The 22,898-nt window shown below is 45.8% G+C and overlaps 1 protein-coding gene across 14 annotated transcripts in view; it reads right to left on the bottom strand.

The window, feature by feature from the left end:
* The window catches only part of DOCK9 (dedicator of cytokinesis 9), a 513,264-nt gene that overhangs the window by 46,581 nt on the left and 443,785 nt on the right, over positions 1-22,898 (bottom strand). For all 14 annotated transcript variants that reach the window (XM_063953262.1, XM_063953265.1, XM_063953272.1 and 11 more), the window contains 3 exons: positions 9,792-10,007; positions 6,593-6,650; positions 5,082-5,188 (listed from right to left, as the gene is read on the bottom strand). In XM_063953262.1, the coding sequence (XP_063809332.1) occupies positions 5,082-5,188; positions 6,593-6,650; positions 9,792-10,007 (381 nt within the window). The remainder of the gene's footprint in view (positions 1-5,081; positions 5,189-6,592; positions 6,651-9,791; positions 10,008-22,898) is intronic.

Below are 22,898 nucleotides of genomic sequence, written 5' to 3'. Positions count from 1 at the left end.
CTGAAAAGACGGTGTCTTTTTCTGCAGAGATGTGACTTAGGGTAAAAACGGTGGATTTTCCAGCAGTTGCCGTGGCCACCAGGTCCGATGGACCGACCCCAAATAACTCCTCTTCCTTTATACGGCAATACACCTTTGTGCCGTTTGGAATCTGCATCACCTGACCACTGTCGTGTCCATAAACATCTTCTGGCAGATATGGACATCGCACTTACTCTTGATGCCAGAGTGCAAATATCCCTCTGTGCATCTCGCATATATAGAAATACATCCTTTAAATGCTCTATAGTCAATAAAATACTGTCCCTGTCAAGGGTATCAATATTTTTAGTCAGGGAATCCGACCAAGCCACCCCAGCTCTGCACATCCAGGCTGAGGCGATCGCTGGTCGCAGTATAACACCAGTATGTGTGTATATACTATTTATGATATTTTTCCAGCCTCCTGTCAGCTGGCTCCTTGAGGACGGCCCTATCTATAGACGGTACCGCCACTTGTTCTGATAAGCGTGTGAGCGCCTTATCCACCCTAAGGGGTGTTTCCCAACGCGCCCTAACTTCTGGCGGGAAAGGGTATACCGCCCATATTTTCTATCGGGGGGAACCCACGCATCATCACACACTTCATTTAATTTATCTGATTCAGGAAAAACTACGGTAGTTTTTTCACATCCCACATAATACCCTCTTTTGTGGTACTTGTAGTATCAGAAATATGTAACACCTCCTTCATTGCCCTTAACGTGTGGCCCTAATAAGGAATACGTTTGTTTATTCACCGTCGACACTGGATTCAGTGTCCCTGTCTGTGTCGACCGACTAAAGTAAACGGGCGTTTTAAAACCCCTGACGGTGTTTTTGAGACGTCTGGACCGGTACTAATTGTTTGTCGGCCGTCTCATGTCGTCAACCGACCTTGGCGCGTGTTGACATTATCACGTAATTCCCTAAATAAGCCATCCATTCCGGTGTCGACTCCCTAGAGAGTGACATCACCATTACAGGCAATTGCTCCGCCTCCTCACCAACATCGTCCTCATACATGTCGACACACACGTACCGACACACAGCACACACACAGGGAATGCTCTGACAGAGGACAGGACCTACTAGCCCTTTGGAGAGACAGAGGGAGAGTTTGCCAGCACACACCAAAAACGCTATAATTATATAGGGACAACCTTATATAAGTGTTTTCCCTTATAGCATCTTTTTTATATATTTCTAACGCCAAATTAGTGCCCCCCCTCTCTGTTTTAACCCTGTTTCTGTAGTGCAGTGCAGGGGAGAGCCTGGGAGCCTTCCCTCCAGCCTTTCTGTGAGGGAAAATGGCGCTGTGTGCTGAGGAGATAGGCCCCGCCCCTTTTTCGGCGGCCTCGTCTCCCGCTCTTAACGGATTCTGGCAGGGGTTAAATATCTCCATATAGCCCCCGGAGGCTATATGTGAGGTATTTTTAGCCAAAAAAGGTTTTCATTTGCCTCCCAGGGCGCCCCCCTCCCAGCGCCCTGCACCCTCAGTGACTGCCGTGTGAAGTGTGCTGAGAGGAAAATGGCGCACAGCTGCAGTGCTGTGCGCTACCTTAAGAAGACTGAGGAGTCTTCTGCCGCCGATTCTGGACCTCTTCTCGTTTCAGCATCTGCAAGGGGGCCGGCGGCGAGGCTCCGGTGACCATCCAGGCTGTACCTGTGATCGTCCCTCTGGAGCTAATGTCCAGTAGCCAAGAAGCCAATCCATCCTGCACGCAGGTGAGTTCACTTCTTCTCCCCTAAGTCCCTCGTTGCAGTGATCCTGTTGCCAGCAGGACTCACTGTAAAATAAAAAACCTAAGCTAAACTTTTCTAAGCAGCTCTTTAGGAGAGCCACCTAGATTGCACCCTTCTCGGCCGGGCACAAAAATCTAACTGAGGCTTGGAGGAGGGTCATAGGGGGAGGAGCCAGTGCACACCACCTGATCCTAAAGCTTTACTTTTTGTGCCCTGTCTCCTGCGGAGCCGCTATTCCCCATGGTCCTTTCAGGAACCCCAGCATCCACTAGGACGATAGAGAAATGTTTTTTTTTTTTTTTTTTCTCTGCGGGTTTGTTTTTAGCGTTGTTTTTTTTTTTTGGGGGGGGGCTTTTCAATTAGCCCATGGGAAGTCATGGACCTACAGTATGTGTTTTCGCAGCCGTGAAAAAACTGCATGGTTATTAGGGATTTGGTCCCCGATAAGTGTCGGCTGCGGGGATAATTGGATAGCCCCAGGTAAATTACTGCAGCTAATTGAATATCCTAAACCTAACAACGTTCATACTGTAAACGAGTGACTTGTACCACACATCATTATGCTTAATCTGCTATGTTACACCAATTCCTGTGCAATAAAAATACTAATCCTAAACACAATACTTACTACACTATTAGCCTCTTAGTACAGTGTTAGACAATTAAGCAGTAAAATGCAAGAAAAAGAATGTAATTTGGGTAAAAAGGCAAAAACAGGTCCTATACTGTTCCTGAATTATGCATCTTAATTCTTTAATAGTGGAATAAGGATTAGTATAGCGCATTAAGACGCATAGTTTAAGAAAAAGCAGGGCATGGCCGTGGCATGATTTGAAGTTAGGTGTATATGGACATAATCTGTATTGCTTCTTATTTATTTACACAAATCCTAATGGCTGGGGTTGGCGCAGAGCATACTGTACCCTGGTCCCCCCTCTTTCAGGGGCCCCCTGGCTGGAGGACACTGACATCATCAGCTTTCCCTCTTATGCAGCAGCAGAATCAGGCAGCCAGAATGTGAGCAGGACAGTGGGGGTAATTCCAAGTTGATCGCAGCAGGAATTCTGTTAGCAATTGGGCAAAACCATGTGCACTGCAGGGGAGGCAGATATAACATGTGCAGAGAGAGTTAGATTTGGGTGTGGTGTGTACAATCTGCAATCTAATTTGCAGTGTAAAAATAAAGCAGCCAGTATTTACCCTGCAAAATAACCCACCCAAATCTAACTCTCTCTGCAAATGTTATATCTGCCACACCTGCAGTGCACATGGTTTTGCCCAACTGCTAAAAAATTTCCTGCTGCGATCAACTTGGAATTACTCCCAGTATTCAGTGCAGGCAGAGACACAGGGGTATCAGGTTTCACGAGCTACCTACGGAGCTTCCCAACCAGAGAAGAGAAAGGAGGGTGAAGAGAGCTGTGAGTTACACCGGGATCCCAGCTTCTCCCCCTTCCCGCCTGGGTGTCTCGGTCCTGTGTAACCTGTTATCTAATGAGGGTCTAGACAGAGAGAAACACACACAGAGTCCTCCTGAGTCCTGTCCCAGTGTGTAAGTAGTACAGAAGCTGCTACTATTCTTGCAGGCGACAAGATAAAATGATAGATTTTATATTTTTTAAGTGTATTTTAAGGTTGTTTAACCACACCATCAGATGCGACCATGCCTGCAAGTGCTCTATCTGACCTGGTCGCAGGATGCGACCAGTCAGATAAACTGTGTTAGCAGCGGCAGGGAAAATTCCCTCCGCTGCCCCTCTGTCTCCCTGCACTCTCCCCTACTGATTGCCGTGCTGCCGATCACTGCTGATCGGTCAGCACAGCAGGATCCCCCCCCCCGCCCCCTCCAGCGGCTGCAGACAATGGCAGCCGCTGGGGAGAGTAAATGAACCCCCCAAGCCACCCCCTGTATACCTGGAGGCTGTCCCGGCTTTCAAAATGAAAGTCGCAATGTTTCCGATGGTCGCAATGTTCCCTATCTATGTTTCGCTGTTTAAAAGGAAAAAAAGTTTTCTTTTTTTTTTTTTTACTAAAATCATTTTGGATAGGGTTAAATTCATGTTCTTCACCTAATTCACTCATAAAAAAACCTGACAATTTCGGAGCGGTTTTTGCGAAATAAATTGTCAGTTAAGTGGTTAAGTTGTCTTTGTTCTACTACAAGAAAACTGTATAAAACAGTTGTCTTTCAATTAGGTGGAGCCATTACAAAACCCAGGCATTACATAAAACTATCAGTTTAAATCTAACATACATCATTAGTTTAAATTTTATATACACAATTCACACCTCCCAACATTACCCATTCCAGTAGGTAAAAAATGCTCTCTACCTGGATTTCCTGTGCTGAAACACCTTTTTATCAAATAAATTAAACACAGGTGACACCAATCATATATTAAGAGGGAATTCCAGGTAGAGAGCATTTGGACTCTTCTGGAATAGCTCATGTTAGGGGGTATGCACAATCTAATATACCCACCCCCACCACATTTTCACCGGGGCCCCCCTGTTTTAAGCGCCCAGGGCACCCCTAAGGCTTAATCTGGCCCTGGGGGAATGGGTTTTAGCTCCTCCCAATCTGTGGAAAATTTGTATGTTTCATGTACTGTTTCAGTTATTGTTTGGTGATTACCAGACAGTTAGTACTAATTAAAAAGAGGAGTCTCCCCTCTCTTTAAAAACAGAGTGCCCCCAAGTGTTTATGCACCAGCATGGGGGGACAGGGCACAAAGGGCCTTATTCAGGTTTATAAGCAAACCAAAAAAACCACAAATGGCCAAACCATGTTGCACTGCAGGTGGGGCAGATGTAACACGTGACGAGATAGTTAGATTTGGGTGGGGTGTGTTCAAACTGAAATCTAAATTGTAGTGTAAAAATAAAGCAGACAGTATTTACCCTGCACACAAACAATATAACCCACCCAAATCTAATTCTCTCTGACCATGTTACATCTGCCCAACCTGCAGTGCAACATGGTTTTGCCCATTTGTGTGCTTTCTTGGTTTGCTAACCAACCTGTGCTCTACCCCCACCAGTGGAAAACTATTTTTTTTCTATAGCACTGGACAATATTGTCTAGTGATCAGAAGTGTTCACCAGACAATAGCTGTTAAGGGGGTTACATAATCTGAAAGAGGAGATCCCCGCATCTAGTAATCTGCAGTTTATGTGTATATGTTGACCACCACTCACATTCATCAACCACAGTGAAGGGGTTAAAGGTGTCTTAAAGAACTACACAGCCAACTTATCAGGAGATCTCAGGTAAGGCAACAGTGATGATTTATCACCTGGAAGATACATAAACGTACCTCGTTAAAATGAACATCCTGCATTCCAACATCTTCCATCATAGAAGCCTCCTCATCAATATTTGGAGTGATGACTCTGAAGGTTGAGCAGCCCTGTCTGAACATCCCTGGGAAATCACAATGCAAATAGGACAGCACATAAATAGTCTCTTGCGACACGTTAAATGGGGATAAAAGATTTGAATAAACTGATTGTGTAAAGTGAATGCAAGATAGGGAATTTTTCTTCTAAGAGATTAAAAATGTGCTAGTCATTAAGGAATTTTTATTGAGGATTCTAACGATTGTTTGAACCAGTTCTTACTTTTGCATTTTTGTGTGTAAACATACAAAAGCATCCTGAAAATAATTTTTTTTTTAATTCATTTATATATGGAATTCACTGCAGTGCACTGGCGATTTGTTTTTTATTTTTATATGGATATTTAAGCATTTCAATATTGAAAACAATTTCAGCTCTTTAAAAAACAAAACCAATACATTATTGCCTGTTTAAACCATTTGTTTTTATACGCAGTTATATGTACATAGTGGTGTGTCCAACACTTAAGATGGGTACACACCTAGAGATGTGCTCTGAGCGATCTGACACAGACCGCTCAGCACAAATCTCTCACCCCGCTCAGCACACAGTGCGATGTGTGCTGAGCGAGGGGGGCGCTCACTTCACACAGCGCTGACGTGAGCGACCTGCTAGATTGAGCCTGCATGCATGCTCAATCTAGCACCGGCGATAATGATGCGCGGCGCTGGGAGCATACACACGAGAGATCCGTGCTCAACTTCTAAGCCATAGGTCTGCAAACTCGGTCCTCATTACCCCACACAGTGAATGTTTTGCAGGTAACCCAGCAGGTGCACAGGTGTATTAATTACTCACAGACACATTTTAAAAGGTCCGCAGGAATTATTTAACTTGTGATTCTGTGAGGAGACCTGCAAAACCAGCACTGTGTGGGGGTAATGAGAACCAAGTTTGCAGACCTACTGTATGTTTCAAGCAATCTAGTCAGATTGCTTATATTTTAAGCACGGATCTCTCCGAGTGTAGCCCCCTTTAGTTTTACCACTGGCTAACCATCATAATGTTTGCAGATTATAAGAAAGTACCGTCCTTTCACTGATCTGACACAGACAGACAGACAGACTGAGTTTTAATAAATTACTTTACTTAAATAGGATAAAGGTGCAGTCAAAATAGTTGTGCAACTCTCTGCAAGCAGGAGTGAAACAGTGATAAGAAAATACATCTACAAAGGTCTGTAAAATGGCTTATAAAGTGGGACCTAATGAGGAGCAAAGCGGAAAACTAAGTGCAACCTTCTGAACTGTATTACCAATAGTCAAAATACAAATAGATGGAGCACTGTCCAATTGCAAAGGGGTAATTTACTCTACAATTTTAACTTTGCAGATTTATTGCTATTCGTTAAGTACTGTAGATGAGAGCATCTGCTATCTAAACTCCAGTGTGATAACGTAATGGAACATATTGTTGATACTGCACTCACCTTTCCTCATGAGGTACTCTGCTACCAGAGCAGCCACGTGTACATAGCACATTGCTGCCTGCAAGACAGTGGAAGCGATAAAACATTACACACTGGTAAGAGAAATAATGGGATTCATTTGCAAAAATGTGTTTCTGAAATATCACTGTGGATGTGCTTAGACTGAGGATCATTCAAACCCAACCTGAATGGTTGCTGGTCTCCTATTGCCTTCTGTGTGTGCTCTACATCTGCTACCGGTGTTCTCGGTGTACAACTTTCTTCTAGACTGACAAAAGAGTTAGCAGGTGCAAGAAGCATATGGCAGACACCAATAAATTGTCCATCTGACCTGGCCTCATTTAAGAGAGGCAGTGTGCTGTCCACTAAAAATACAAAGCCAGCAGGAGCAGGCATCTGAAATAAGATGGCCGATGGGAGCAAATATAGCCTAGAATATTCCACTTTCATTTTCAGTTTTTGGCTGAATTGGCTGGCAGTCGGAATACTGGCACCGGATTCCTGATACTGCTTGGGACAGCGAAGCAGGGATCGGGATGCTGAATGTAAGTATGCCGGGACTGCTGAGAGGAACGAGGCAAGGGATTTGGGGATGGGGCAGCGAGGTTAGGTGTAGGCTTGCAGGGAAGGGTTGGATGCAGGGGGCTTAGAGTTAGGCACCACTGGGGACGGTTAGGGTCAGGCAGCATGTAGAGCAGGGATGGGGAACCTTCGGCCCTCCAGCTGTTGTTAAACTACACATCCCAGCATGCCCTGCAACAGTATTAGCATGGCCAAATAGCAAAATTGTAGCAAGGCATGCTGGTACGTGTAGTTCAACAACAGCTGGAGGACCGAAGGTTCCCCACCCCTGATGTAGAAGGATAGAGAGGTTAGTGTAAGCATACTTACCTAGAAGGTTTTGGGATGCTGCTGTCGGTATTCTGACTGCCTGCATCCCAAGCACTGGGATCCTGATACCATTCCAATTAGCCTATTAGGATGATTAATGGTTTTAGATGTAATGTATAAACTATCTTTATGATGCTTAAGGTGTGACTGGACCCTGGGAAAATACACTTATGCGGGTCATACAACTACGGCCCAATTCCCCATTCTGCCAATGTGATCGGGTGGACATTAATGATAGGCAAACATCGATCATCTATTGAGGAATCGTAATAAAAAAAAGGGGGAGATTCAAATGTTTGAAAAGTCGGTTGGGTGTCTGTTTTTTTCCTGTCTATTGCAGTGTTTATAAGCAGCATTTAGGGGTATATGCAATTCCGGGCGAATTGCGGCTTTTTTTCGCCCGTTTTTAAATTCGACACAATTCGACCGTCGAATTACGGCCGCGGGTGCCGGAATTCGACATATTCAATAAAAAACGGATTCGACAGTCCCGCTGTCGAAAAACGGACCAATTGACGGATAAGTGCGTCCTGGATTCGACTTTTCCGACTGTGCAAAAATGGTTAAGAAACACAGAAAAAAATTGCATGGGGTCCCCCCTCCTAAGCATAACCAGCCTCGGGCTCTTTGAGCCGGTCCAGGTTGTAAAAATACGGGGAAAAAATGGACAGGGGATCCCCCGTATTTTTAGAACCAGCACCGGGCTCTGCGTCCGGTCCTGGTGCAAAAAATACGGGGGACAAAAAGCGTAGGGGTCCCCCGTATTTTTTGAACCAAAACCGGGCTCCACTAGCTGGAGAGATAATGCCGGGGTACACTTTTATACCGGTCCCTGCGGCCGTGGCTTTAAATCTCCAACTAGTCACCCCTGGCCAGGGTACCCTGGAGGAGTGGGGACCCCTTAATTCAAGGGGTCCCCCCCCTCCAGCCACCCAAGGGCCAGGGGTTAAGTCCGAGGCTGTCCCCCCCATCCATGGACTGCGGATGGGGGGCTGATAGCCTTGTGTAAAATCAAAGAATATTGTTTTTTTGCAGAAGAACTACAAGTCCCAGCAAGCCTCCCCCGCAAGCTGGTACTAGGAGAACCACAAGTACCAGCATGCGGGGGTAAAACGGGCCCGCTGGTACCTGTAGTTCTTCTGAAAAAAAAATACCCAAATAAAAACAGGACACGCACACCTTTAAAGTAAAACTTTATTACATACATGCCGACACACACATACTTACCTATGTTCACACGCCGACTGTGTCCACGTCTCCATCTGTCGACGTCTCCAAGAATCTGGGGTACCTGAAAATAAAATTATACTCACCTAAATCCAGTGTCCTGTTATTATTTGTAATCCACGAACTTGGCAAAAAAAACAAACCGCATACCCGGACCACGGTCTGAAAGGGGTCCCATGTTTACACATGGGACCCCTTTCCCCGAATGCTGAGACCCCCTGTGACTCCTGTCACAGAGGGTCCCTTCAGGCAATCAGGGAGCGCCATGTCGTGGCACTCTCCTGATTGCCTATGCGCGTCTGAGCTGGCAGACAGCGCATCGCACAGCCCCTCCATTATCTTCAATGGTGTTTTTACAACCAGGACCGGCCCAAAGAGCCCAAGGCTGGTTATGCTTAGGAGGGGGGACCCCACGCATTCTTTTTTCAGAATTTTAACCCATTCCCACTGAAAACCATGCTCTCTCAATTTTTATTCCGTTAAAAAAAATATTATTTTAAAAAATATATTAATAATAGCTGTCTCCCCTAATAGACAAACCAAGTACCTAATCCCTTCTAATATAAATAGATATGCTATTAGCAATAAAAAAAACACACAAAAAAAATGTTTTCATTTTTTTTTATTAGATTCCGCCAGCAAAGTGAGGCAGAATGAAATTGACGAATTTACTGTCGAAAAGCACTGTTGTCGAATCGACATTTTTCAATTGAATATACTTTTGTCGAAAAGCCGTATTTTTACCATTGCAGACATGTCGAATTTGTCACCTGTCGAATTTCAAAAATTAGAATCTGAAAAGTCAGTTTTTTTGTCGAAAAGTACTGTATTGCATTGTCGAATATATTTTTTGTGTCGAAAATAACCCGTTTTTCGACATTTGCGGCAATTCGACCGCGATTGCATATACCCCTTAATCTATATGCAGTGGTCTATGGACAAATTAAATACCTTCAAAGAGATATTTAGAACTTGCATAGCCATTAACAGTCCAAAGATATGATTTACAGAAAAAGCCTACACAGTGAATAAAGATAAACATTCCCTAATAAAATACAGCAAAGAGGCAAATGCTTCCTACCTCTGACAAATCCCCATGTTTCACATGAATTCTGGCCATGCTATCCAACCAGGTTTTTCGAAGCTCTGGGGTGCTGGCATATGATTTGGCCAGGCTGTACTGCAGGTCGACCAGCATCTCAGGGTCATTCTCATGCTCCTTCATTTGAGCTGTGGCCATAAGTACAGTGCGGATTCTTTTAGTCAGATCTTTCACATCAGATGAAAAAGTAGTATGCTGTAAAATTAATAATACGAATGTTCTAAAATTAGGTAAAAAAAGGCAAAACAAAACAAAATGGCTTGCTTTCTTTCAGTTACAGAATTACTTACTTTTCTATATTATGTATTGAGATTTACAATCTTACAAACATACTGTATAACCAATGATGTCTTCACATGCAACTATCCATCAGATTGCACCAAATAGCTTATTTAGTGAGCCATGGATTACACTAATAATAAATTAGGATAAAAAGGCAAAAGACTGGACTGATGTACTCTGCTTTATGTCGTTCTGCTTTATCTGCGACTTTATACTAATTATTTTGTGACAAAAAAATAAACCTTACTTAATCTGGTACACTATATACACTAAATGGAAAATTAAGTAGAAAGCAGCAAAAGAAAAAGTACACATCACGGAGATCGTTACTAGTGGGTCGTGTAATATGAAACAAAAAGGAAAGGTGTATGAAGACACCTCAGTATCTGCCACAGATAAAAGAAGTCTCCAAAACATACAATTAGGATAATTTCCAGACAATAGAGGAGAACAAAGATAACCTCATAAGAAGCAAATGAACATATACACATTTATCATTAAATAATGTACATAATTTCTGCATCTGTAATATGCGATCAGGGTAACGCATATAGGAAGAGGTTTCAATGAGCAATCTCAACCTCTAGAAGACTAAGAAGTCCAGCAACAAGTCACAGCAGCGAGCAGCTCTTCTCAAGAAAAATACCATCAGGCAAGTGGGCTCCTCTTCTTCCTCACACTGTCATGCATCGGCCACCTTGTCACTGCCTAACCCCCCACGGTCGCCTTAGTCTTGCTGGACCACTGTTTACATGTGGATGGCGGCTCGGGAGACCGCCAAAGCACCAACAGAGCACTTGCCTGGTGGTAGAGATGACGTGGCCTCTTCCCGGAGATCTCCAGGTAACTGTTCTCCTGGGCACCTTACATTCTGCTGCTGATGGTATACCTCTCACTCTCTCCATGTCTTTCGCTCTCTCTTTCACACCTCTACATGGGGTCAATTTACTAAGGTGGGAGTTTTTTTTTAGAACTGTTGATGTTGCCCATAGTAACTAATCAGATTTTATCTTTCTAGAAGGAGCTAGAAAAATGCTAAGTAGAATCTGATTGGTTGCTATGAGCAACAATCACCAGTTCTAAAAAGAACTCCCACTTCATTAAATTTACCCACATGTCTCTCTCTCTCTCTCCATGTCACTTTCTCGACATCTTTCTCTATGTCTCTCCCTCTCCCCATGTCTGTGTGTGTGTGTGTCTCTCCTCCCATGTCTCTCTCACCCCATGTCTCTCCATTTCTATCTCTCTCCTCATGTCTTGCTAGGCTCTATATATAAGGGCGTGACCTCGTGGTTAGAAGGCATGGCAACACACAGGAAATGCTGTGATCGCAAACCACTTCCCTGCTTTCAGTCACTGTGGGAGTGTGCCCAGCGCTTCGGGAACTGCGTGACATGCCCACAGTATCTCTTTCCTGTGAATAGATGCCATGCGTACGGCATCTATTCATCGCTTCTCTGCTAAGCAGAGCAGCGAGACAGTGTCTAAAAAACAGGACTGTCCTGCCAAATTCGGGACAGTTGTGAGGTATGGTGCAGTGCCCCTGGGACCCCTTTACCAATGAAGGGGGGAGCAGGGTCAGTGTCAAGTAACTTTTCCTAGGACACCTAGAAAACTTAAACTGGCCCAGGCTTTCGATTTCTATTCTGGTAACACATTTTGGGGATGGTGCAGAACCTTGATTGTTGAACAACAGATGCTGTCAACGGAGTTACTTTAAGAATAGATTACCATTTACGGGCCAGTGCTTTGATAACACCCCCCAGGCTAAAATTTTGCCAGCCAGCACCTGGATGGATACCCAGTGATGACCAAGGAACTTGTGAATTTTGGACTGCAGGGCTCGGATTTTGTCTCGGGGGAGAAAGACCCATTGAAGATGAGAATCCAGAAGTGCCCTCAAGTGCAACATTTCATGAGGTGTCAAGGAGCACTTGCACCAACTGATAATGCAACCGTGAGACTGGATAAGATCCACCATCAAGTGAATGTGGAGAGACAATATCTCCAGAGATTAGGCCAGGAGGAGCAGATTGTTGATATAGGGTAGAATCCTGACACCCTGGTGACACAGCTGTGCCTCCATGATCTTCGTGAAGATGTGAGGCGACGTGAACGGCCAAACGGTAATGCCTGAAGCTGGTAGTGATCGGCGTGCATAGCAAACTTGAGGAAGCCCTGATGGGGATGTGTAAATAGGCACGTATAATCCCCTAGCTCCATGGCCAGGATAATGGAACAAAGACTCCAAGCAAAATCTGGGACCCGACGGTACTGGTTCAGTGCCTCGAGATTGAGAATAGGTCGGAACAAGCCATCCGCCTTTTGGTAGAGAAAGGAGGTTAGTGTAGAAACCCATACCTCTTTGAGATGGAGAGACGCGGGATGATGACTCTGGAGGCTAGGGAGCGAACTGACTCCCTGAGAGCCTCTGGTTTGCCTGGATTTTTGGGAAGTCAGTGTGTACCCCAGACAGACTAAGTCCCTGACCCACACACACGTTGTGGTATCTGCCCAAACAGCAGACAGAGAGGGGGGTGCTCTTTCCCCTCTCCCCCCTGGTATCCCCCCAGCACACTAAAAATTATCTGTAACCATAACTGAACCTATCTGGTAATAGAATTTCAGAGAAATTGGTCGCATGCGTTTGCAAAGTACAGCTTGCCCTCTGTCTGGATGAGTTTTAGTATGAGCCTTTATCATGAGGCCTTACTGTAGACAAATCACATGGCCCTATGTGGGCACTATGTAGTGTTAGGACTGCCGATATTGGAGAAGCCTTGACGCGGCTCAGCAGCTAAACATGTCTGCAAACGCATGCGAGCAATTTCTTTGAAATTCTATTACCAGATGGGTTTAGGTTTGGTTACAGATAATTTTTAGTGTGCTGGGAGGATACCAGGGGGGAAAAGAGCACCCACCCCCTCTGCCTGCTGTTTGCTTGTGACCCCTCCCCTTTTCTAGCACCTGATATATAATTATCTCCAGGAATGATTGAGCAGATACCATTGTTTGTTTGTATCTGCCCAAACCTCAGCAAATGACAGAGGTCATTCTCCGACTTCACAGACTTGTCGGCTGGCTTGGAAGCAAGTTTCCTGATAGCCCAGGGTTGCTTAACTAGGGGCTTAGATCCATTTGAGGAAGTACCCTGGAACATAGAAGACGCCAGACCTCTGCTTACCCCGGTTGATGAAAGTAATTAAAATTAGTCCTAGCTTAGGAAGGCAAAGACAAAGGGAGGAAGGACATCTTGGACGCTGCTAAAGTGGAGACTATCCTGTCCAATTCCTTTTCAAAGAGTATATCCCCGAAGCATGGAATCAATTCTTAAGCTTTTTATTTTTTGAGTTTGTGTAAGCTGCCAGAAGCGTAGCCAGAGAAACCACCTGGCCACCACCGCCAAGACTTATACCTTCGACGTCAAGACCCCAGTGTCCACAGCAGCCTCCCCTGGGTAAAAGCTATCTGTCCTGATGTGTGCTACTAAAGTTAACACGTTCTTTCTGTTGGTACCAAAGGTGAGGTCCTCCTCTAATTCCTCCATCCAGCAGCAGACTACCTTAGTTACCTAAGGTGATGCAAGAGCTGGGCGTATAAATGCCACCTGCATTGAAATAAGCAGTTTTAAGAAAGTTCTCTAACTTCCGATTTATAGAATACTTAAGGGAAGATGTTTCCAGAATAGGAAGGATAGAGGACCTAACTAGGCGCTCAACATGGGCATCTAGAGGAGGAAGGGTCTCCCACTTGGCCCAATACTTAGCAGGAAGTGGAAAAAAGAAAGCCATGCATTTGGATAACTGAAATCGCCTAGTAAGTTGAGCACAAGCCTCCTCCAGGAGGTCCTCCAGATGTGCAGAAGCAGGTAACTCCATTGTTTTTTCTGACGTTTGAATAACCAGGCCCACGACCAGAGGAGTCTGTTCTGAATCCTCCACTAGGAGAATACATTTGATTGTCTTGACTAGCGCCTCTACACCCGCCTGTAACAAAAAAATTGCCAGGTACAGAGGATGTCTCAACATCCGAGGTGACAGAAACACTAGGAAAAATCATTCTCAAGGGGTGTCAAGCTCTCCCGCCTAGACGGCATGCACTTGGACCACCTATCCCTTTACAACAGCTGCAGGACAGAAACCAATTCTTGTGCCAATCCCTGCGCATGTGCCAATGACTGCATCCACGGTGGCTCCACTGCGGACAGCAGAGCAAGCTGTGCTGGTGAATCACTAACTGCAGCGCTGACACAAGAGCTTCAAGCTGTTCTACTAATTGAGACATTACCTGTGTCAACGTCGAAGCCCAAGCCGGTTCATGCGAGGATGGGGCCTCTCAGGAACCGGAAGGGTCCTCATGCAGTGTAGCCATGAAGCCATGGACACAAAGGTCATTGTCTAGATCTTAGGGAGAGAGAGTATTAGCATAGACTCAATTAGTGCATGGCACTGAGGCACCTACCTCTATGGGAGCTATGTTCTTGGAAGACATAGTAATACAAACCAAGTTTGTCACGACACACCTAGTTGATGCAGTGGGGAATGCAAAAAGAGTCCATCACTACCCAGAGAAAATACATGGCTCTGATTTAAAAAAAAATAATAATAATAATAATAATAATAATAATACTAATAATACTACAATATATATATATATATATATATATATATATATATTAGGGCTGGGCAAGTTGACGCGTTAATATCGCGTTAACGCATTAACTAATTAACGGTGACAATTATTTTAACGCTGCGCACCGGCAGCTGCCTTGGAAGGACAGAGGCTAAGCCGCGGCGCTATTCTAACTACAATGCCGTCCGTGAGCCAATCGGAGGTCACGGACCGGCAGTCAATCAGGAGCTGCCATTTGGCAGCTCCTGGTTGGCTGCCGGCCCGTGACCTCCGATTGGCTCACGGCAGGCTCTGTACTAATAATAGCGTTGTGGCTCTGTTCCTCCATGCAGTGGCTGCCTGGCGGTTCGCAGGCAGCTGGCCCTGTCCCGATCTTTGCTGCTGCCTCCCAAGTCCCCTCAAAATATAAGTTTTGTAGAATGCAGGGGGGAGGAATGGGGCAGCGTTTGTGTGGGGAGGGGGGCCCTGCCTCATTTGTCAGTCCCGGGCCCATTCATTTCTGATGGCAGCCCTGGCGGAGGGTGATTGTGGCGATCACGCCCCCTAGCACTGTGCAGTTGTAATCAGCTCTCTTCGTCCTCCCAGCTGTTGGTGCATACAGTAGTTAGCTGCGGGCAGCCATGGAGACCGTGACAGCGCCGATGCCATTTCAAGTGTACTGCTGGCCGCCAGCGAGCCAATCGGAACTCGAGGACTGGCAGCCAATCAGGAGCGCAATACACTACTTTTGAATTCATTATTGAAACTTGCGCATAACAATGCGATTAATCGCGATTAATCTGAGAAAATCATGCGATTAATCGCGATTAGAAATTTTAATCGTTGCCCACCACTAATATTATATATATATATATATATCTTTATTATGAAGTATAGATATCCAAGCACTGGGTATATGCACAGACCAGCAATGTGCTTAAAATGGCTGTCAAGCATTTTAGGAGGTAGACAGAATAGGGGAGTGCCTGAGGCAGGAGTGGGAATGGGGGAAGGCAAACAGGATGTGTCTGTCTCCCCGCTAGCTGACTATTGCCTCAACGCTACTGCAGTGTCCTGTTGGTCGAGTGTGTGGAGCAGAGCACTGGGTCGACACTGTACCAGGAGCAATGAACGGTGTGCCTGCCTCCCCTGTAGTGTCCCCTCTTGGAGTCCGGTGGTGGAAGTCACCGGCCCAGATGCTGGTGCTGACACCACTGGGTGTTGGAGCAGCTGTGAGGGCGTCCTATAAGATGGCTTATCAGACTTCTCAGAACAGGTTAAGGTATTAAAGAAAGTAAAAGAAAAAATAAAGTAACCAGGGGACCACTTAATAGCAGCCCCCCACAAAGTGGTGCCAAATTTGAAACTGGCTTCCTGTGGCTTGCGTCTAGTGGAGTGGGAACCTGAGGCTGCTGATAAAGTTGTAACCGTTTGGTGCCCAGACTCTCCTCTCCAGAATATACCCAGCGTCCCCTATGCCCCCCTAGTGGACGGAAGAAGAAAATGACTGAGCGGCGCAGTACAGTAATACAGCCTAAGAATATTAATCGAAAGACCACCTTTATCCCTAGGTCTTCACAACACACAGATTGATTCTAGCCTGCTTCTCCTCCCATATAGAGGAGTTGGCCCATATTATGAAAGAAAGATCAAGGTTAGGTGAAACACAAACAAGAATTTAGGATGGAAAATCAGATCAATTCAACTTGTGAGACGTCAAGGGAAGTAAATCAATCTGAGGCTAAACATTAGTTAACTGGACATACTCTGTAACAACAGATGAAGTCCAGATCCCGATATATTTGAAATGGAGAGTCCACAGTAGTGGAAGGTGAGGGCGGGGCATTACAATATTAGCAGAAAAAATAATAATTTATTCCAGAATTTATAGCAAGAGAAATAAAGCATATTATCCGCATACACGTGCACTATTATGCTTCCTGGGACTGATACAGGTTTGGGTGCATACTGCAATGTACTGATGTTTGGTACTTTGCGCATGTACCAGACACATACTTTGCATATGCAGTACAGGTCTGTGATGCAGCACAGCATCAGACTGTCAGTGATATACAGTTAAATGACATTTGGGGACAGGGTGGTGACACCAAAACGGAGGTGTGTTACAGCCTTTGTGGAGGAGGGACTACGCCAGAGATTTCCTGGCCTCTTTATAGCATCTGCGGCAGCTGACTTCTGCAACCACATGGATTATGCAGCCGGCCAATGGGATCGCAGATGATCCGATGCTGCATTCTAGGATAAAGATTGGCTCAATAATGCAAGCTGCATGAAGTACTGTTGCAGCTCCAACCACATTGGACTCAGGTCCCTATGAGTCTTGCAACCCCTATCGGCAAACTCACAGTAGAAGTCCAGAGGAAGATCCACGACACCTCCACACACTGCACCAGTAAGCTGCGTATCCAAGATGATGGATAAGAACCTGGTTGCAGGATAGGAAACAGACAGTTGTAGTAAATGGGGTGCAATCAATGGAGGGAAATGTCACCAGTGGAGTACCCCGGGATCTGTACTTGGACCAGTTCTCTTTAATATCTTTGTTGGTGACATTGCAAATGGTATTGAAGGGAAAGTATGCCTTTTTGCAGATGATACAAAGATACACAACAGGGTAGACACACCGGGAGTGGTAAAACAAATGATTGATAACCTAGGCAGGCTTGAGAAATGGTCAAGAACGTGGCAACTACAGTTTAATGCTAAAAAATGCAAAATCATGCACTTGGGTCTCAAAAACCCAAAAGGCTAAATATAGTATCAAGGGTACTATAATGGAAACTACTGGGGAGGAAAGGGATTTAGGAGTCACGATTTCAAGTGACTTAAAGGCAGGAAAGAAATGCAACAAAGCAATGAGAAAGGCAAGTCAGATGCTTGGTTGCATAGGGAGAGGAATCAGTAGCAGGAAAAAAGAAGTAATACTGTGTCCAGTTCTGGAGACCATGGGACGTCATTCCGAGTTGAACGCTCGCTAGCAGTTTTTAGCAGCCGTGCAAACGCTATGCCGCCGCCCACTGGGAGTGTATTTTAGCTTAGCAGAAGTGTGAACGTTTTTATCGCAGAGAGCCTGCCAACATTTTTTAGTGTAGTTTCAGAGCATCTCAAAACCTACTCAGCGCTTGCAATCACTTCAGACTATTCAGTTCCGGATTTGACGTCACACACCCGCCCAGCGTTCGCCCAGCCACGCCTGCATTTTCCCTGGCACGCCTGCGTTTTTCCGAACACTCCCTGAAAACGGACAGTTGCTACCCAGAAACGCCCACTTCATGTCAATCACTCTGCGGCAACCAGTGCGACTGAAATGCATCGCTAGACCCTGTGCAAAACTGCATCTTTCGTTGTGTCCGTACGTCGCGCGTGCGCATTGCGCCGCATGCGCAGAACTGCCTTTTTTTTGCCTGATCGCTGCGCTGCGAACAAATGCAGCTAGCGATCAACTCGGAATAACCACCCATATCTCCAGAAGGATATAAAAACATTAGAGTGTGTACAAAGAAGGGCAACTAAAATGGTGCATGGCCTACATCATAAAACGTACCCGGAAAGGCTAAAAGATCTTAACATGTATAGTTTGGAGGAGAGAACGGAAAGGGGGGACATGATAGAAACTTTCAAATATACCAAAGGTCTTAAAGTTCAGGAAGGAAGAGAAGTATTAGAACTCGAGGATATACACTGAAACTGGAAGGAGGCAGGTTCAGGTGAAATTGAAGGAAAAAGTACTTCCCAGAAAGTGTAGTGGATAAGTGGAATAGCCTCCCATCAGAGGTGGTAGAGGCTAAGACTGTAGAGCAATTTAAACATGCTTGGGATAGGCATATGAATATCCTTACAAAGAATTTAGGTTCAAAAAGGGTTGAGATTACCTAAAGGATAAAAAATTCAGGCAGACTAGATGGGCCAAGTGGTTCTTATCTAACATCAAATTCTATGTTTCTATGGATGAGTATCGTTGCAGTGTCGGGTAGACCACTGCACTGGCATCAGATACTCCACCAACCCTGCAGCTGGGTACCCCAGTAGCAGAAGCAGAAACCACCTATGTCATTGATAAGAGCAGCTGTGGAAAGTCAAGTGATAATAGGATTTTGGTTACCTACTGGTAAATCCTTTTCTCGTAGTCCGTAGAGGATGCTGGGGTCCACATTAGTACCATGGGGTATAGACGGGTCCACCAGGAGCCATTGGCACTTTAAGAGTTTGAGAGTGTGGGCTAGCTCCTCCCTCTATGCCCCTCCTACCAGACTCAGTCTAGAAAATGTGCCCGAGGAGACGGACATCTTCGAGAGAAGGATTTTACACAGATAGTGGTGAGATTCACACCAGCTCACACATACAAGGCACATCAAACTAACTAGCTTGAAACGCAGCAAACGCCAAAAATAAGATTTTAAACCTACCGGTAAATCTTTTTCTCCTAGTCCGTAGAGGATGCTGGGGACTCCGTAAGGACCATGGGGGTATAGACGGGCTCCGCAGGAGACATGGGCACTTTAAGACTTTAAATGGGTGTGAACTGGCTCCTCCCTCTATGCCCCTCCTCCAGACCCCAGTTATAGGAACTGTGCCCAGAGGAGACTGACATTACGAGGAAAAGGATTTTGTTAATTAAGGGTGAGACACATACCAGCTCACACCACAAACACACCGTACAACATGGTATATAAGTAAACCAGTTAACAGTATGAACAACAAAAATCAGCAACAGCCTGATCTCCACTGTAACACAACCCTTGTGTAACCTTACCAATAACTATGTACAATTATTGCAGATTTCAGTCCGCACTGGGACGGGCGCCCAGCATCCTCTACGGACTAGGAGAAAAAGATTTACTGGTAGGTTTAAAATCTTATTTTTTCTTACGTCCTAGAGGATGCTGGGGACTCCGTAAGGACCATGGGGTTTATACCAAAGCTCCAGACCGGGCGGGAGAGTGCGGATGACTCTGCAGCACCGATTGAGCAAACATGAGGTCCTCAGCTAGGGTATGAAACTTATAGAATTTTGCAAAAGTGTTTGAACCCAAGTAGCTGCTCGGCAAAGCTGTAACGCCGAGACACCTCAGGCAGCCGCCCAAGAAGGACCCACCTTCCTAGTGGAATGGGCCTTTAACGATTTTGGTAACGGCAATCCAGCCGTAGAATGAGCCTGCTGAATCGGGTTACAGATCCAGCGTGCAATAGTCTGCTTGGAAGCAGGCTCGCCAATCTTGTTGGCCGCATATAGGACAAACAGTGCCTCTGTTTTCCTAATACGAGCCGTTCTGGCTATATAGATCTTTAAAGCCCTGACCACATCAAGGGACTTTGAATCCTCCAAGACCTCTGTAGCCACAGGCACCACAATAGGTTGGTTCATGTGAAACGACGAAATCACCTTGGGTAGAAATTGAGGACGAGTTCTCAATTCCGCTCTATCTTCATGGAAAATCAGATAGGGGCTCTTGTGAGACAAGGCCGCCAATTCGGACACCCGCCTTGCAGATGCCAAGGCCAATAACATGACCAGAAATTTCAAGTCAACAGTTTGAAGAGGTTCAAACCAATGTGATTTAAGGAACTGTAACACCACGTTATGATCCCACGGTGCCACTGGGGGCACAAAAGGAGGTTGGATGTGCAGTACTCCCTTCACAAAAGTCTGCACTTCTGGAAGAGAGGCCAATTCCTTCTGAAAGAATATTGATAAGACCGAAATCTGCACCTTAATGGAGCCTAACTTTAGGCCCATATCCACTCCTGTCTGTAGAAAATGGAGAAAACGACCCAGCTGGAAATCCTCCATAGGAGCATTCTTGGATTCACACCAAGACACATACTTCCTCCAGATACGGTGATAGTGCTTCACCGTTACCTCCTTCCTAGCTTTAAGTAGAGTAGGGATGACTTCCCCTGGAATACCTTTCCTAGCTAGGATCTGGTGTTCAACCGCCATGCCGTCAAACGTAATTGCGGTAAGTCCTGGAACACACACAGGCCCTGTTGTAACAGGTCCTCTCTGAGAGGAAGAGGCCACAGATCTTCCGTGAGCATTTCCTGAAGATATGGATACCAGGCCCTTCGAGGCCAATCTGGAACAATGAGTATCGTCTGAACCTTTGTTCTTCTTATGATTCTCAATATTTTTGAGATGAGTGGAAGCGGAGGGAACACAGACCGCCTGATACACCCATGGTGTTACTAGCGCGTCCACTGCTATCGCCTGAGAGTCCCTTGACCTGAAACAATATGTCCGAAGCTTCTTGTTAAGGCATGACGCCATCATGTCTATTTGAGGGAGTCCCCAGCAACTTGTCACTTCTGCAAAGACTTCTTGATGAAGTCCCCACTCTCCTGGATGGAGATCGTGCCTGCTGAGGAAGTCTGCTTCCCAGTTGACCACTCCTGGAATGAATACTGCTGACAGAGCGCCCACATGATTTTCCGCCCAGCGAAGAATCCTAGTGGCTTCCGCCATGGCTGCTTTGATCCTTGTTCCGCCCTGTCGGTTTACATGCACCACGGCTGTGATGTTGTCTGACTGGATCAGAACGGGTAGGTTGCAAAGAAGATGCTCCGGCTGTCTCAGGCCGTTGTATATGGCCCTTAATTCCAGCACATTTATGTGCAGACAAGCCCCTTGGCTTGACCATATTCCCTGAAAGTTTTTTCCCTGTGTGACCGCTCCCCATCCTCGGAGGCTCGCGTCCGTGGTCACGAGAACCCAATCCTGAATTCCGAACCTGCGACCCTCTGGAGCCACCACAGGAGAGAGATCCTGGCCCTGGGGGACAGGCTTATCATCTGATGTATTTGGAGATGGGACCCTGACCACTTGTTCAGTAGGTCCCACTGAAAAGTTCTTGCATGGAACCTGCCAAACGGAATGGCCTCGTAGGCCGCCACTATCTTTCCCAACACTCGAGTGCATTGATGAATCAACACTCTTTTTGGTTTCAGCAGATCCTTGACCATGTTCTGGATTTCCTGAGCTTTTTCCACTGGAAGAAAAACCCTCTGTCTTTCCGTATCCAGAATCATGCCCAAAAACGACAGCCGAGTAGTCGGAACCAACTGCGACTTTGGCAAATTTAGAGGCCAGCCATGTTGTTGTAGCACCCTCAGAGAGAGTTCCACGCTTCTCAGTAATTGTTCTCTTGATCTCGCTTTTATCAGGAGATCGTCCAAGTACGGGATAATTGTGACACTCTGCTTGCGCAGGAGCACCATCATTTCTGCCATTACCTTGGTGAAAATCCTCGGGGCGGTGGAAAGCCCAAACGGCAATGTCTGAAATTGGTAATGACAATCCTGCACAGCGAATCTCTTGAACGCCTGATGAGGAGGGTACATGGGGACATGAAGGTATGCATCTTTTATGTCTAGTGACACCATAAAATCCCCCCCGTCCAGACTTGAGATCACTGCTCGGAGAGATTCCATCTTGAATTTGAATCTCTTCAAATACAGGTTTAGGGATTTTAGGTTCAGAATCGGTCTGACCGAGCAGTCTGGCTTCGGAACCACGAATAGAGTTGAATAAAAATAAGATTTTACTCACCGGTAAATCTATTTCTCGTAGTCCGTAGTGGATGCTGGGAACTCCGAAAGGACCATGGGGAATAGCGGCTCCGCAGGAGACTGGGCACAACTAAAGAAAGCTTTTAGGTCACCTGGTGTGCACTGGCTCCTCCCACTATGACCCTCCTCCAAGCCTCAGTTAGGACACTGTGCCCGGACGAGCTGACATAATAAGGAAGGATTTTGAATCCCGGGTAAGACTCCTACCAGCCACACCAATCACACCGTATAACTCGTGATACTATACCCAGTTTAACAGTATGAAAACAACTGAGCCTCTCAACAGATGGCTCAACAATAACCCTTTAGTTAACAATAACTATGTACAAGTATTGCAGACAATCCGCACTTGGGATGGGCGCCCAGCATCCACTACGGACTACGAGAAATAGATTTACCGGTGAGTAAAATCTTATTTTCTCTGACGTCCTAGTGGATGCTGGGAACTCCGAAAGGACCATGGGGATCATACCAAAGCTCCCAAACGGGCGGGAGAGTGCGGATGACTCTGCAGCACCGAATGAGAGAACTCAAGGTCTTCCTCAGCCAGGGTATCAAATTTGTAGAATTTTGCAAACGTGTTTGCCCCTGACCAAGTAGCAGCTC

The sequence above is a fragment of the Pseudophryne corroboree genome, chromosome 2 (genome assembly GCF_028390025.1).
Source record: "Pseudophryne corroboree isolate aPseCor3 chromosome 2, aPseCor3.hap2, whole genome shotgun sequence".
NCBI classification, from domain to species: Eukaryota; Metazoa; Chordata; class Amphibia; order Anura; family Myobatrachidae; genus Pseudophryne; species Pseudophryne corroboree.
The sequence above is the reverse complement of the archived record's forward strand: the minus strand, read 5'-3'. Positions and strand labels throughout refer to the sequence as shown.